The following is a 16,859-nucleotide window of genomic DNA, read 5'->3' on the forward strand; positions in this document are numbered from 1 at the left end:
GCATTTTAAATTATGTTAGAAGTGTCTTACCTTCACAGCTAACACTCACATTATTACAGGCACCTGAGCAATCTGTACCTGATGTATTGTCTTTGAAACAGAACTGTACAGATCTGCTGTCAACAATCTTCTCTTCTAAAGAACACTTGCTTTTATCTAGAAAGGATTAATATTAAATATCAATGTGACATTAGCTGTATTGATTCTTTAAATATCAATTTGTTCTTTTATATTTGTTAATTTGTTCTGCAATATAAAGATATAATTGGCACAAAATGATATGCAAAGAATTTAACAAGAAGATGAAATTTAAAAAGTATTCATTAGACAAAAACAATTGTTGTATTCAAATCATAAATGAAACTTTTAATTCAACAAAAGCAATAACTTTAGTGAACAAAACATCCAACATAGATAGTAGCTCTCAAGTGCTGGCCAGCCTTGTTATTGCTAGCCATGCTGCATATGGCTGATGCAGAAAAAGTTCACTTTTCCTTTACAATGAAAAAATTATATTTTTACAATAAAACCTCTGTCTGATTCTCTGTAAAAACAAAAATAGACAATGAAATCCATGAAAGCTGTATTACTGCATGAGGAAGGAAGGAAGGAAGGAAGGAAGGAAGGAAGGAAGGAAGGAAGGAAGGAAGGAAGGAAGGAAGGAAGGAAGGAAGGAAGGAAGGAAGGAAGGAAGGAAGGAAGGAAGGAAGGAAGGAAGGAAGGAAAGGAAGGAAAGGAAGGAAAGGAAGGAAAGGAAGGAAAGGAAGGAAAGGAAGGAAAGGAAGGAAAGGAAGGAAAGGAAGGAAAGGAAGGAAAGGAAGGAAAGGAAGGAAAGGAAGGAAAGGAAGGAAAAAAAGGAAGGAAGGAAGGAAGGAAGGAAGGAAGGAAGGAAGGAAGGAAGGAAGGAAGGAAGGAAGGAAGGAAGGAAGGAAGGAAGGAAGGAAGGAAGGAAGGAAGGAAGGAAGGAAGGAAGGAAGGAAGGAAGGAAGGAAGGAAGGAAGGAAGGAAGGAAGGAAGGAAGGAAGGAAGGAAGGAAGGAAGGAAGGAAGGAAGGAAGGAAGGAAGGAAGGAAGGAAGGAAGGAAGGAAGGAAGGAAGGAAGGAAGGAAGGAAGGAAGGAAGGAAGGAAGGAAGGAAGGAAGGAAGGAAGGAAGGAAGGAAGGAAGGAAGGAAGGAAGGAAGGAAGGAAGGAAGGAAGGAAGGAAGGAAGGAAGGAAGGAAGGAAGGAAGGAAGGAAGGAAGGAAGGAAGGAAGGAAGGAAGGAAGGAAGGAAGGAAGGAAGGAAGGAAGGAAGGAAGGAAGGAAGGAAGGAAGGAAGGAAGGAAGGAAGGAAGGAAGGAAGGAAGGAAGGAAGGAAGGAAGGAAGGAAGGAAGGAAGGAAGGAAGGAAGGAAGGAAGGAAGGAAGGAAGGAAGGAAGGAAGGAAGGAAGGAAGGAAGGAAGGAAGGAAGGAAGGAAGGAAGGAAGGAAGGAAGGAAGGAAGGAAGGAAGGAAGGAAGGAAGGAAGGAAGGAAGGAAGGAAGGAAGGAAGGAAGGAAATTACTAAGACCCTTCTATACCTACCAGGTGGAATAGTTATATTTCTGTCTGGGCAGTTTTTAGATCTAACTGTATATATTTCGCATATGTTAAGTTTTGCTGTGTTGGTGCTGACATTCACCCGTGACTTCACCTCATCACTGAGCCAAATAGTATATTCTCTGTTTTTTTTGAGATAATTCAGTGTAACTTCAACCATGTTTTTCTCGTCTGTTCCATTTCCTATGACGTAGGACATATTATCATCTAAAAGAGAAGGATAAAAAAAACAAACAATCATTTTATGACAATTTTTAAGGACTCTTAAATGTTTTATGGTATCTGGTATCCTCAGCATCACAGGTGTTAAAGAATCAGAAAATAGAGCAAAATTGCTTGCTTTATTTTTAATTTTATTTTTTACCTTAAAAATATTTAAAACAGAAAATTTCCTTAGGAAAATATTCTTTTAAATCATTCTCTAGTAAGGAAAACCAAAGAATTAAAAAGATTAACATTCCAGAATTACACTTTTTTTTTTTAATTTAAAATGTCAATTCAAAGTGAAATATTTTATTTTGACACATTGAATCTTTTGTTTGTCCAGAAATTTCAGTTTTTCTCATTTAAAACATTTCATAACCATTAAACAATAAAAGCCACTTCTGAAAACTGGGGAGGGGACAGCTCTCTCATTTTGAAGAAAGAGAAAGCAATATCCAAGCTTTGGATTTCCTATAGTTATGAACTGCAGTTTGCAGCATGTGTTCATTGGCATTATGGGGAAAAATTAGAGAGAGCCTAGTTGAATGAAAGCAGATCTCTTCTGCAGCCCTTACATCGACAGCCTAGTTCAAAGGCAATTCAAAAGAACTATAAATAAAGATGAGAAGACCAGAACTGTTAATAACTTTAACGCAAGTCTTTCAGAAGCATGAGACAGTTTATAAAGCATATTGAAATGGTAACTCATTTGTTTTGGTGATCAGTTTTCCCTGAGTTTAGTATTTGTTCAAATATCAGGGCTGAGATAAATAAGGGGTTTGGTTCTTACCACAAGGTTCTTCAGTTGTCACTGGGGGACTTACTATAAGAGAAGAAAACAAAATGAAGGTGTACTTCAGCAAGTATGATTTTCACAGAGCATTAGAGGAAGACAACTGGTACTGTCTAAACTGGTACTCTTCATTCAACACATTACAAGTAATTGTATTCAGCACCCTATTCATATTTGAAAAAGGGAGAATATATCAGCCACATACTTACCAATTTTTCTACAAGCTATTTTAATCGTGCATTTTGTCATTCTCCAATGATACCAAACTGTTTTTTCATAACATTTCAGCATACAAAGTTACACAAGAATATTCCAAAATCACACGTTCTCACAGTGGTATGATAAGCTACAGCAGTTTGCTGGGATACGAATGCTATGGAATGCCTAAGCGAACAGTTTCTAATGTCACCAAAGAAACAAAATTTATCTACTTTATGCATAGTTACTCTTGTATCTGGAAACAGACTAATTCAAGAGTACAGATTGTTTTATAGCTATTGTTAGACTGGAATATCCAGAAGAAATTAAGAGCTGGTATTTAGAAAATCTGTACAGAAGCTTGCGCAAAGAACTTCAACCTGCAACCAATTATTTAAAATATACTAAGGTATGAGTACTATCAAAAGAGACAGATATCTAATTTTCTTCACAGAAGAAATGCCTTGGGTTTGTCTCCTCCCTCTGGCCTAGGAACCGGATGGCTGAGCAGTGCTCCTAATGAGAGGGTAAGCTAAGAGGGGCTATGGAGAGTTGCCAAGATGGCTCAGGGCAGGAGACCCACAGGCAGAAGCTAAGCTCAGTTTGTGAAAGAAGACAGCTAATGGCAGCCTACAGCTTCTTGAAGAGCAGTTATGAAGATAGTAATAGTCAAACACCTGGATCTACTTTACTAAAACACACACACACCTCAATGATCTGAATAATTCCTTACAGCACAATTGCAACAACAATATATGTAAATGCTTCATATATTAGGTCTCAAGAAAATATTAGTGCTGAGTGAAACAACAGGGAAGCCATTGGAAAACAGAGACAAGTGCACAGGTCGGTGGATGTAATCTCATGTTTTTGCTGCTTGAGCAAACTTCTATGAGTATCGAGGGGAGTAATACTGACCGAGTAATTGGGCAGATTCACTTTCCTACTCTGCCACTCCATGGAAATAGTTTATATTTTTCATTTGCTTGACAAGCAGTAAATTTGGTGTCTCTAATCCTACTCTTAAACTATTAATAATATTCCTTAAAAAAAAAAAACAAGTTTAATGCAGTTGTATGCCTACTTGCATACCTAATTTGTATGACTTAAAAAATACATATCGAGATTATTTCCCTAATTCTAACACATTTTCTGTGGTTGCAGTATCATAATCGTGACAACTGTGTGCAAGTTTGTCACCTATTGTGTGATTGGGGTTGATCCCAGTGCTTGCTGGCATGCTGGCTGGTGAGGTGGTGCTGTGCAAGGATACTGGTTTGTTATCATCTGTAAGGAAATAAACAATACATCAACATTAAAAAAGTAAAATTCACTATTTCATACGGCTACATCATCAGTAATGTCTTACACTACACTCCCTCCGTCCCCTTTTTTTCCTTCCAGGGTTTTTGTAAGTTAGAGAAGAGTGCTGTAAAAAAAGATCATGTTCATATATCCAGAAAATGAGAAAATACTTTACATGAAGAGAAAGCAAACTTTTAGGAATATACCATTTACTAATGATCTTTGCAATGTACAGGGACATTTTTTTTCTTTTTCTTTTTTTTTTTAGGCATAATCTGCGTTGGAGTCAACAGCGTAGAATAGAATAGAATAAGAATTACCTTAGTAATTGTGAAGTAGGAACAAAAACATTCTGCTATGTTCTGACAGTACAGCACAATTATGAACAGTGCCTGGGTTCTTTCAGAAACAAGCAATCCAGTAATGCTTACTTGCCAGATAAGATACGTTGCTCATTATATCACTTGCTATATCTTAGTATTTATCTCCCTGCTTATAAGCCTCGGGCAGGTTTCTCTATTCTCTTAGGTCCGTTCCCATTCTTGCTTTGGCAACAACCTCGTTGACAGTAGTAGGAGTTTTGATACTAATGAGGTAACTACAAGACTTGGCCATCAGATACCAGATCCTGAAAATAATTAATTTGGTTCTGGCCAAATGCTGAATCGCAGGTACCTATTCCATTTGATGAACCACGAACTGGAAAATGCTACCCTGAGGCTAAATTACTCAGTTTTCCCCTACAGCTCAGAGGGCAGCGCGTGGCACCTAAAAGAAATCGGCAAACCTGATGAAGCATGACTGAAGTCAGTGGGAGTGCGTGTGGTGAGGGCAGCAGGGCTGCTGCGTGGTGAGTTGCTGGGTGCCGTGGCTGGGTCGGAGCCTGTGTGCATGGAGAGGTGTGTGCTGTCTGAGGGGAAGCCACCTGTGGCAAGAGGTACAGCGGTTTCATTAGTGTTTTGGAGGTCGCCCACTCACAGAAAGAAGCAAAACTGCAAACAGCACAGGATGGCCCCCCTGGGAGCTCTCTTGCACTGAGGCACTGTGAGTTTTGAGCAATCAAAGGTACGCTGAATGCACAAGGGTCATGGTGTAAGGGAGAACAACAGGTGGCAACCGAACATCCAGTAAGTATAACCCGTTACGGCACGGACTGCACATCTTCCATAATAAATGCTAGGTTTTAAATTACACTCAAGTACATGACTCAGAACCAAACTGGTTTGATATTCTTCCCTCTTAAAACAGATTATTTCATTTCACTGGGCTGAATGAAAAAGCATTATATGTATTGCACACATTACACAAGACAACTATACACAGGAAAGAAGAAACAACCAGAAAAAAGTGTCTGTGAATTTCTTAATGTAAATTAAAAGTTTCTTACCAGTTGTTGTTGCCATTTCCTGAACTCCTGGAAAAGACAAAGAGAAAATGTGTAAATTACATTTTCAAGGAATCACACACAACCATATCAGATTTTTTTTTAAAAAGAAACATTCTTTCCTCCTATCAGCTGAGATTTCCCTGGGGAATTACTTATTTTAAAGTGATATTTAAAGATAAGTAGCAACTACTAGACCCCCAAAACATCAAGTATATATGTAGGCTGTTATTTTCCATATTAGAAGTCCCATTTCCTTGAGCAAGGAGTCTGCTGTGCATCCTGAAGGATGGACATAGTTTCAGGACGGCTGCAGCAGATGCTGGTTCAGCTGAAACAGAAGAGCAGCAGTGCCACGGTCCTGACTTCACGGTTACCTTCAGAGGTGCTTGGAGGTGAGAGTGACGTGGAGCGTGCAGGTGGAGGAGACGTAAGGGAGGGGGGAGAGCTGGCAGGTGCCAGATTTTCATCTCCTGCTAAACAGTGAGGAAAAAATATCATTGGGTGAGCAATGTGTGAACATGAGAAGCTCATTGCAAGCAGAAAGACTACCAGTTGTCTTCTGAATCAAATGCCTCCCTCTAGCACTGGCAAGAACAAGTTTGCATTGCTCTCCAGTTCCTGCACAGACCGTGTAACACACCTGCTTGGATTTATCCCAAGAGCATGGCTTACAATCAGGTCTGCAAAACCATAAAGTACCAAATTCCTATCAATTTCTCTGGGATGCCTTTGTGGCAATGAGATTTGACACTCCTTTAGCAAGGTAGGGGGATGTACTGACTTCAGGTGTTTGAAAACACCAGCTAAAGGGGGTGAGTTAACACGCAACTTGCAGAAAGTACAACCTGATTGGGGCTGTTTTGTTTCATGTTATTGATCTGGGAAGGACCTTCTTTCCAGAGATCCTCAGATACCGCTGTGGCGCCTGAGGTAACTGCAGGTAAGTACCACTGTGAGAGCTCAGTGTGAAATTCTCAGCTGGGAGCCCAAGGGCAAGGGGTGTCCATAAGGAAAACATGAACCCATAACAACAGCATGTTGTAGCTGGAATTGTAATTTCTTTCTTTAAAACGCATGCTTCAAATTTCCACCTTTTATTTAAATAAATAAATAAATAAATAAAACTACATATGTCTTCATCATATTAACAAATTTTGCTGCAGTATAATTGGCCTCACACAACCTAAATCACCAGATTGCTTTAACAGTGATGGAGTTAATATTTCATAGAAATAGATGTCACTTCAGCTGAAACAGAAGAGTAGCAGTGCCGTGGTCCCAGTTTTCAGTATTACCTTTAGTGGTGCTTGGAGGTGAGAGTGACGTGGAACGTGCAGGTGGAGGAGATGTAAGGGAGGGGGGAGAGCTGGAAGATGTCTCATTTTCATTTCCTGCAGTTTAGTGAGGAAAAAATACCACTGAGTGAGCAATGCATGAAGGTGAGAAGCCCATCTACATTAGAAAAAGGGTAGTAGTTTGTATGACTTCCTCTAAACCATGCTTCTTAGGACAGGTGAGGCTGGAGGGTACTTAAATGGCACTTTCATACTTATCGATGCATTTTGCAATAGCAAAACTAAAACCCTCAAAATCTTTCTCTTCATCACACAGCAGCGTGTACAAGTAACATCAACAAATAGAGCATGATTTTGATGAATGAAGAATGACTTTATTAGCAAGAAGAGACACCAACACTAATTCTCTTCTCAAGAAAAATCTTACCTGTCTGTAATCCTCACTATACAAAAGCCAGTAATCCAAGGCTCGGTATTCCTAAAAGACCTTTACTTTACCTAATATTCTTCTCTAAATCCCAGCACGCTTCCTGGACCATCCTGATGATAGTAAGAATCCCTCTAGAGAACTCTGTCTCCAGGCTAACCTCTCATAAACTACTGCCTGATTTCAGCTGGGAGTTGCGCCCTTTTCACAGCTATAAAAATAAGCCTCACTTTTACACTCAGTTTTGAAATCCTGACCCAAAACATTCTTAATTTGCGTAATGTGAAATTTCTCTCAGGATAAAGGGAGACAAAAATAAATGGCAATTGTCTGGAACCAGGAGAATAAGGACAACTCGTAAGAGTGTCCACCATAAAAACAGAAGTTTGTTCTCATCACTGTATCTTTTACTCATTTAGAGGATTAGAATCTTCCACTTTGAAATACGAATTTTGAAAGCCATGCTGCTTCCTGAAGACATCTTTCTCTAACACTATTGCCAGGCTTTCAAAAGGAGAAAAATTCCACTTGTTCACATACTGTAATTGTCCACAAACTTTCATTCACTCATGTCTCTTCCTTTCTTGCCCTTTTTCTACTAGTTCTCCTCCCCTATTTTCCTGTTACAAATAAGAAACAAAAGTACAGATGATCTTCGTATATCACTTCAGTGTCTGAAATCTCAGGTAAGGACTGGAAATTTGTTAACAGGAGTTGTATAATCTAACTATACGCATTAAGCTCCCAAAGAACCACGTAAAGCTAACATGCATAATCATATTTGCCATAATCAATTCAATCTCAAAGTATCTTCTTATATTTTTAAAATTCGGTGTTTGAAAGCTGGCAGTTGGTCACTTTCAGTTTCATAATATGATTTTTCTTTCTTCAACCTGCTTACCAGCTGAAAAATCAGTAATTCCCTCTCCTTCCCAGATCTTACTTCAGCACATAAATGATACCTCAAGCCCAAAATTAGCTTTCTGTAAGCATCTAGTTTAAATACAGTGTGATGTTTATTGCTTGCTCATGGTGACAGATACCACATGCCACGTATGATCACAAAACTGTTGAGGTTGGAAGGGACCAGAAGAGATCGTCTGATCCAATCCTCATGCTCACACCTGGGTCAGCTCTTAAAACAGTTCGGAAAATAACCATCCTAGATCACCCTTACCTTTTTTTCCTCTAAATAACCGACATTTTAACAGAACTTCATGGCAGTTTTGTGCCATTCTAAGCAGTTTATAATTATCCTGTTCTTCTGTGATTCAATGATATTATATAATTTTCATAGCAATGAAATAGGATGCAGTTAATAAGAATTCAGTAGGTGGCACCAGAACACTAAAAAAAAAACCCTCTCAAACAGCAAAGGTATTGCAGAAACAGCAAGACACATTTCCCCATATAATCTTATACAGGGATATTTGATAAAACAAAGGGGAAAAAAAATAAAAGAAGGATCCCAACACACCGGACTGTATTTCTCCAGTACTAATAGACACGTTGCTAAAATGAATTTAGTTTTCCCAAAATGTCCCACAGCTATCAAATATGTCAGATCTAACCTCTGGGTAACAAAGTTAACTGCGAAGTCATGGCTGTCTGCTCATGCTTAAATTCTAAAACACATACCTGGAAACTTAAAGGTTCAAATCTGAGAATATCTTTAATAAGGATGTTCAGCCCCCAGAAAACATTATGTGCAGTATAAAAGCCTGATGATTACCAACTAAGCAAGTTGGCCTATTTCCTTGCATCTTAAACTGCACCCAGCCATAAGCCATTTTAAGATAATATACATAGGATAGTCTCAGACATTCCAAGTGCAAGAATTGAAATACGTAAAAATTGCTAATACAGAAGGTGTATGCAAGCTTCCCTTCACCTTCTCTTGATTTCGCCACTGGCTGGTTCCTACTGACTTACCCAAAAGCCAAGACCTACCAGTAGTGTTGGAGCAGTTCTGGCCTCGGTCGAGTGCCCTGCAAAAAGATACCACCGGCACATACAACCAGCAAATAGACAGCTTGGCTAAATGCTTTTCTTCTCTCTAATGTCTCTCTGTTGGTTGGCAGACAAAGTGCAACTGCTGCTTAAAAGAAAGGTTTGAGATGAGATGACAGATTCTCAAAGGAATACTCCTAACTTGGATGAGCTAACCATCCTTTCTCCTGAAAGCTTGAAGGCATGCAGACCCTGAGATTGAAATATGGGACTATTATATTTTGAAGAAGCCCTTCAATGTTCAACAAGAAGAGTAGATGGAAGAACTATGAAAGCAATCAGACCGAAAATAATAATAAAAAAAAAAAAAAAGAAAAAGAAAAAGCCAAACATCTTAATCTCCAAGCAAAACAAGCTGTAAGGCACATTTGGAGGTCCAGGAGCAGCTATATCACTGACACAGTCATGACTCTGCACCTGCTGCAGTGAACCATGGTTGCACCCTTATAAGAAGTTAATGTTTGCTGCTGTTCTCTAAGGAAAGAGAATAAAGTGAAAACACTTTCCATTTGGAAGGACCAAGCAACCCAAGAGCAGACAATTCAGGCCTAGGATATGTTAAAAGATACTGTGTTTCAAGTAAGTCCAGGGTATGATCTTCTCAAGCAGAAGGAAGCACCAGCACATACTTCCTGTGCTTGTGTGTTATTAAAGGAAACTCCAACTGACAAGATAGTGAAACTGGAGAATCTGCATTAAAAGCCTAAAAACATTAACATGTTTTTATAGGCAAAAATGTCTTAACTGATGACAGGGAACATGCCTTTTAACTACATTCTGCTTCTTACATTGCACAGTGGGTAAAATGGACCCAGTTTTCTATTTCCTGCTGGTCTAGGCAGGGGACTGAGCTTGCAGGCAGGTATTTCAGGCAGCTTCTCCTCCGTGCACACAAGTGCTGCAGTACTGCATCCCATACTGCACACAACACAGAAGAATGAGGAGAAAGATGGTCCCTTTCTGCTAATAGCATATTTAGCGTTTTACCTAGCACGGTACCATACCTATTGGCTCTTCACAACCAGCTGCACTCTGCGTGACTTTGCTAGACCAAGGGAGGGGCAGAGGAAGTCATTCTTCCTCTCAGCCTCATGTCTGCAGACTATTGCCTGCCAGGTTTCTCTCCCAGGAAAAGTGCTTTGTGATTCTGCAGAGCTGCTGCCCTTTTCCCAGGACCTCCTCACCCTCTGGCATATTGGACAGACCCCAGCATCCCCCACCAAGCAGGACTTCACACTAAGCAGCCTGTGTAGGTCCAGAATTGGTCTACCCTCCTTTTACAGCTGAACAGTACTGCTCTGCCTCAGCAGGGTCAGGGCTCTTCACATCTGCGCTGAAAGCAACAGGATGTGGTCTCCTTGTTCAGATGGAGTAAAGCTCTTTGAGGGGGTCTTCTAGCAAACAGCACAGACATTAGTCAGCTCCACTGCAAGCCAATGCTAAATTGAAAAAAAAAAAAAAAAAAAAAACCAGTTCCTGGTGGGAGGTAAAGCGTGAGTAAGGCAACTACACAAAATGCTTCCAACCTCCATTCTTTGATTTATTTTTAAACTTCAAGTGGGATATAATTCACACCTATTTTAAGGCTCCTTTCTGCTGCCAGAACCAGCTAAAAGGACCTTAAAGTAAACGAGCATCAGGGCTAGAGATGTTACTGCTACTTTTTGCAGCAAACACAAAATGAAGGGATCCTTTGCTACTTTATAAATAAATCTGGGCAAACCTATGAATAGGCTTGAAAACACTTCAATGTCTGAGTAACTCTATACCACAGAAGACCCCTCAGATTTTATAAGGATCACGTGTGCTGAAGTGCTTTCATAAACACAGAGTACAGAACTAAACTTTAGTCTTTATCATTATCTTTGTGTTTGGGGAAGAAAAAAGTGTTTCTGTTTTCTGGACAAACTGCTGCTTTTTGAAAATTGATTAAAAGAAAGCCACGTGAGGTTCACACACAAAAAATATGTGAAATTTTGCATGTCCTGAGTTAAAAATAAATAAATACTCATTTAGGATTAACATGTAGAAACTTTTCAGTTTCTAACTGGGACATTTCAGATGGTCCTAAAAAAAAGTGCCTAGTACTTTTTCATTGCAGATTTATCAACGAAAGCACTTCAAAATAATCTATAATCCTAACTGATGAAAAACTCAATAGCTGTACAGCAGTCATAGGAATGATATGAATTTACAGCAGCTGAGGATTAAAACTAAGCAAATATTATAAATTATATTCCCACGGGACATATTCGCAACATTTATTTTCACCAGAAATTTGGGATAACTAGAAATTTGGGATAACTAGTATGAGGGCAGGAGATGGAATTAAGAAAAATTTATAGCTGGCAGATACAAGAATTCAATACTGTGTTCCGCAATGTTGCAGACTTAGGAAAGAGGGGTAAGGACAAACATCAAAGTTTGTCAACTCTGCTGTTATACAGAGCCTGTCTTAAGGAAACAATAAGAAGAAAAGCATACGAATGCTGAAATATTTTCTCAGCTAACCTGAAATTAAATTTCAAAAATAATTTCAAAACCAGAGTTTTCTGATTCCACTTACACAATGTAAGAGTTTAATTTTCCTAGAGAAAAATAAAAATGCAGAGAAAAACAGAAATTTCCCTCAAGCAATATTACATTTATGGAAGCAACATTTGTTACGAATGATATCTGAAATTTCACAAAACCATAAACCTGGAGTAGAACATGAACCAAAGGCACCAATTCCAATTCATTTTGCCAAGTACACACTTCTTGCAAACTTAAAATAAATACCTAGAAATATCAAGAATTTATCAAGCAGAAGAAAGGCATTTCTATCAATTGCACTGTATTTTAAATGACATCCTCAGTCTTCATAGGAATACTTTAACTACAGTAACCCACTTGTTCGACTACAGCTAACAACGCCTTTGCTGCTCTGTGGTTTCTCTCATGCTGTTTACTTCTGTTTTTCTTCTACAGAACCCTACTCAAAAGGAAGAGGGTGCAGCATACTGTGGTTTAGAGCTTAAGCACTTCCAAATGGTGAAACTGTGTTACCATAGCACCCACATGCTCAAGCAATCAGACCTATCTCAGTGCTAAACCACAACTTCTCTAGTGCAGTCATGAAATTTCCCTATTAAACTCCTTTTCACCAAATTTGCATTTATAATTATTTTTAGTTGTACAAATTCATTAATATGATACAGTCAAGGCTGCTTTGCAGGGAGAATGTGAAATGATGCGAATTGTCTGTAAGAGGGGAGAATATCAAATCCTGATGTAACAGTTAATTCAGCTGTGAAACGTTGGCTACCATCCACAGTCATTAAGAAACACCTATACATGAGGAATGTAAGATTGGCTGTCATACTTGCTTGGTAATTTTGTGATACGTGCAAAAGAAAAAATGTGCTGATGTTGCTTTGCCTTTTGTATATTTTCAGTGTTTGTGCATGTACAGAGCCAAGAGCCAGAGTACATGTGCTAAACTTACCGTATATCAAGCAGCAGTACCTAACCTCAGGTATGACTCTTCTAGCTCCAAATCTACCATGAGCAGAAAGAAACACTTGATCCAAACTGTCAGCTTAATGATACAGACAGGCTGGTTCTGGAATTGCTGAGTGCATACTGTTTATGGCAAACAGAAGAAAGGAAGGACATGCAACAATTACACTCTCTTCTCAATTTCTGTGCCCATGTTTTTGCAATTGCCTCCTCTACTAGTTCTATGTATTCAGCATAGTTGAAGGCAGATCAGTTCCCAAGATTTTTGACCACAAAAAGAAGCTGCAACTGAGAACTGGCTGACTACTGGCGAGAGTGCGAGCTAAGGGCAAAACTTCTTTATCTTGGACTATCTCATTGGACCTTGGCTTATTTAAATATCTGACTTACTTCTCTATCCACCTCTGAGCTGCTTCAAGATAAAAGTGTTATGCTGTATTGCAGACATCTCCTGACTACAAATTGCTTTTTACATAATTTTGCCAGCAGTAAAAAATGAATGGGTCCTGGAAATGTTTCTCTAAACTTTCCCTAATCAGCTCAAATGACAAACCATAAACAGTTTAAATTCATACTGTATGAATTGCAGCATTTGAGCCGCTGATAATGTAAAATCAACCAAAATCATAAATCTCCCATTTGTTATAGGTCTGTTATCAGGAAGTACTTCGATCAACAGCTCTGTATCTACAAGAACTATTATTTCAGTGAGGTAAAATCAGTGAGTTTTAATCAGTGAATTAAAAAAAAAATGCAGCTAGCAATTTTTAAAAATAAATGAACATTTCTTTCAAGAAATTATACCCATCTATGAGTTTTCACTCTACGTAATAATATTTTTCTCTGAGCAGTTTCTGTGTTAAAGACCCAAACAAATATAGTGGGCTAACTGTCCTAGGGGTTCTGAGGGAGGAGTGTAGCTTACAGAGATAAACAAATAATTTTCAGGTGCTCTGAACATTTATGTCTCCAACTGGCATCACCTGGATTGCAAACACTCAGCTCTCCTACAAAATAGGATCAAAGTACAATCAAAACTGGAAAGAAAGCTCACAGGCTGTGAAAAGACACAATAACATTTCCTTTAATTTTATTTTTTTAAACTTTAGAAGTGTGTTGTATTCAGAGCCAATAAAGAATTTTAGATGGGAGACTAACTTTCAAGGCAAGGTTGCTTCCTACTAATTTAATTTTATTTATAATGCAGGAATATCAACGTTTGTCAATCACAAATATAACTGCTTGGTGCTATGTTCTGTGGAGATTGTGTACAAGAAGTTATGCCTGCAAAGTTTTCATTTAGACGTAATGGAAAAAAGGAAAAAAATATTTTTAGTTTTACAAAGGAAAAAAAAAAGAAACAGAAAACTTGTCCCAGGTGTTTACAAGATCCTTAACTTAGAAGAGATGCATGAAACAGAATAAAGATGTTCCTACTGAAAAGCCACCACTAAAAATTCATTTTTTCCAGTGATCTGGCATTTGTTTTCCTGCTCCAAGCTTAACAGGACCCTCAGCAGTTCCTGTGCCCCATGAGCCAACGTCCCAGTGAGACATCGCTGATCAGCAGTGCCCCAAACTATCCTTCTACTCTCAGTCACCTCCCATGACCCAAATTTCTGGCAGCATTAATAGAAGATCCTAACAGAATTGGTTAATATACATCTAGCTTCTGTTTCTTAACAGGATAGAGAGTACAGAGAGATAAAAGTTCATCTGGCTCAGTGGAGAACCATTCCCATGCCAACTCTGCCTGCTGGGCAGCTCCCTTGCCCACCCAGGGCTGCCAGCTGCAGCCCGCAAACTGTGTTTCAAGGGAGAGTGATTTTACTTGGTGAGTATCCTCACTTTTTCTTTTTTTCTTTTTTTTTTTTTTTCCTACAGACATTCAGGCCAGAAATGACCAGCAAAGTCAAATGAATACCATTCATCAAAGACACTACTGAATACCTTTTTTGTTGTTCATAAAGTATTATGACTAATAGCATTCACTGATCAACATAAGTCAATTGTACACTTGTTAGATTACAATTTAAAGTACAGTAAAATAGTTACGCATAATGTTAATAGGAAGCATCCTTTAAGGATCAGATTTTACCACCGTTACACACACAGAAAATAATTTGAAAAGTAAATTATTCATTGAAGCATATCAATATCTTTTAGAAAAACTGTCAGTTAAAAATTAGTTATATATGTTCCCTATGTAAAATAATAGGGAATCATTTTTATTTTTTTTAATGTGAAAGCAGACATTTACTAGTATTTAAATTAGTCAGAACTTCCAATGTTTGATGGATAACCTGAAATCCATCTTGTACTCAGCTAGCGTGAGTACAGTTGGGTCTGTGCCCTGCTTGGTGATTACATAGACACTGCTTCAGTTTTACTACTGTGTGAGCAGTCGGACATAGCCTCCATCTCTGTGCCTCTATAACATCATCTGCAAAGTGGAGACAATGGCACTATCCTACTAAACTGGCATATTGTGGTCAGAAAATCATTTTCATTAAAAATCATAAAGTTTGCAGTCAAACCTGACAGCGCTATAAAAAATAAATATGCTCTGACCTGTCTAATGGCACAAACAGGGAGAGCCGTGAGACTGCAAAGAGTGAAACAACTCAGTCTTGAACTCCCCAGAACGCCATGCATGTACGTACAAAATCTCACATTATGTCAAAATCTGGATTGCTCTGCCCCTTCAGGAAAGCTGAGCCAACACTCAGGAGAATGGACCTGTGATTCGTGTCGCAGCAGAAGCAACGGTGATGAACAGCTTACACAGCAGTGCTGAGCACCCACAACTCCTCCTAGAGTCAGTAAAAACTTTGAGTGAAAGGGATTTCTCAATCCCCTTTCCCTCTTTTTTTTTTTTTCTTTTGAAACATCAGATTATCAAATTTGGTGCCCAACCCTGGGCAGTTATGTGCATTTTAAACCTGACCTTTTTTTTCTTGCTCTTTTTTGCTATTTTAATTAAAGCAATCATGAGATGTTAGCCCCAACTTTAACCTACCAATCTATCTGGGAATCATAAGAAGGGGGTGGGGGTGAGTGGGTGGAATAGTTCATCTGATTTTGCTTTCAGTTCTGCGCTGGCCATCCTTTTCTAAAAGACTGTGTGCTGAAGATGTCAGGAGATGAAAATACAGGCTCAGAACGACTCCACTGGGCTCACAGGGCTAGCGGTGCTCAGTATTCTAGCAAAGAACCTGTGAAATGTAAAGCTCACATTTCTGAGGATCTGAACAAGACTAATTTCAGTACTTCTTTAAACAATTCAAAGCAACAGAAACACAGTCTCTGTTTCTTTCTTTTGTATGTAGCAAGTAATTTTTATTAGCGTTTCATAAATCTTTGCTTTTTTGTTTGTTTCTTTACTACAATTTTGTAACCTAAAAATGCTAAGTGAGTGGTCTGGGAAAGAAAATTAAAATCAAAGGTACTAGGTAAAGAATGCTGGACAAAAAGTGATTTAGGAAAAGAGTTTTATTGACTTTTCAAAGTATAGGGACCCAGAGAAAAAGCCCTCAGGCCAAAGCCAAGAGAACATCCAATTACATGCTCCAGATAATTTAAACTCTTGATTTAGACACAGAAATGCACAGGCCAGGAAATTAAGCAGACCTGTAAACGTTTCTGATGTCTAATAAAAAGAACGATGTATGTAGTGGCAACTAAACATCTTACAATAGCAAGTACAACTCCCACTTGGAAGTGGGAGGTCAGAAAAGCTATGTGAGCAGGAAAATGAGTATCAGTTTGTATACAGACATACACGCAGACAGAGCACTGTGGAAGTAGCATGTATAATGTCTCCTGTGAGGACAGATGGAAAAGCTGACACAGAAAGACACAGAATGTGCAAATGTGGGTAAGATTCTATTCTTTGAAGGTCTATAATTTTCCAGCATTTGGTTGAAATAGTGATGAATTTATGACCACTTGACCTGGTAAAATTAACTGCTTTTTCCTTTTTAGCTAAGGGAATGTATCAGAATTTTTTCAGTGTGTAGATTAAGACACTTGCAGAGTTTACTGAGCATCCCTACAGCCACAGAAACGTGATTATATGAACAAAGCAAAAAAAGACAAAAAATTCTGGTAAATGTTCACTTCCACACCCAAATTCATCAATGCCTTCAGTAGGAAGTAAGCCC

The 16,859-nt window shown here is 38.6% G+C and overlaps 1 protein-coding gene across 10 annotated transcripts in view; it reads right to left on the minus strand.

Annotated features, from left to right (window-relative positions):
* Nucleotides 1-16,859, minus strand: part of PTPRC (protein tyrosine phosphatase receptor type C) — a 65,458-nt gene that overhangs the window by 26,495 nt on the left and 22,104 nt on the right. Inside the window, exons 3-10 of one of the 10 annotated variants that reach the window (XM_013190666.3) lie at nt 6,759-6,854; nt 5,838-5,933; nt 5,464-5,490; nt 4,864-5,001; nt 3,972-4,058; nt 2,571-2,603; nt 1,562-1,783; nt 31-156 (exon numbers count right to left, since the gene is read on the minus strand). In XM_013190666.3, coding sequence (XP_013046120.1) covers nt 31-156; nt 1,562-1,783; nt 2,571-2,603; nt 3,972-4,058; nt 4,864-5,001; nt 5,464-5,490; nt 5,838-5,933; nt 6,759-6,854 — 825 coding nt within the window. Of the gene's footprint in view, nt 1-30; nt 157-1,561; nt 1,784-2,570; nt 2,604-3,971; nt 4,059-4,863; nt 5,002-5,463; nt 5,491-5,837; nt 5,937-6,758; nt 6,855-16,859 lie in introns of all 10 variants that reach the window. The other 9 variants (XM_067001634.1, XM_013190667.3, XM_013190668.3 and 6 more) reach the window with 9 other exon arrangements.

The sequence above is a fragment of the Anser cygnoides genome, chromosome 8 (assembly GCF_040182565.1).
Source record: "Anser cygnoides isolate HZ-2024a breed goose chromosome 8, Taihu_goose_T2T_genome, whole genome shotgun sequence".
NCBI classification, from domain to species: Eukaryota; Metazoa; Chordata; class Aves; order Anseriformes; family Anatidae; genus Anser; species Anser cygnoides.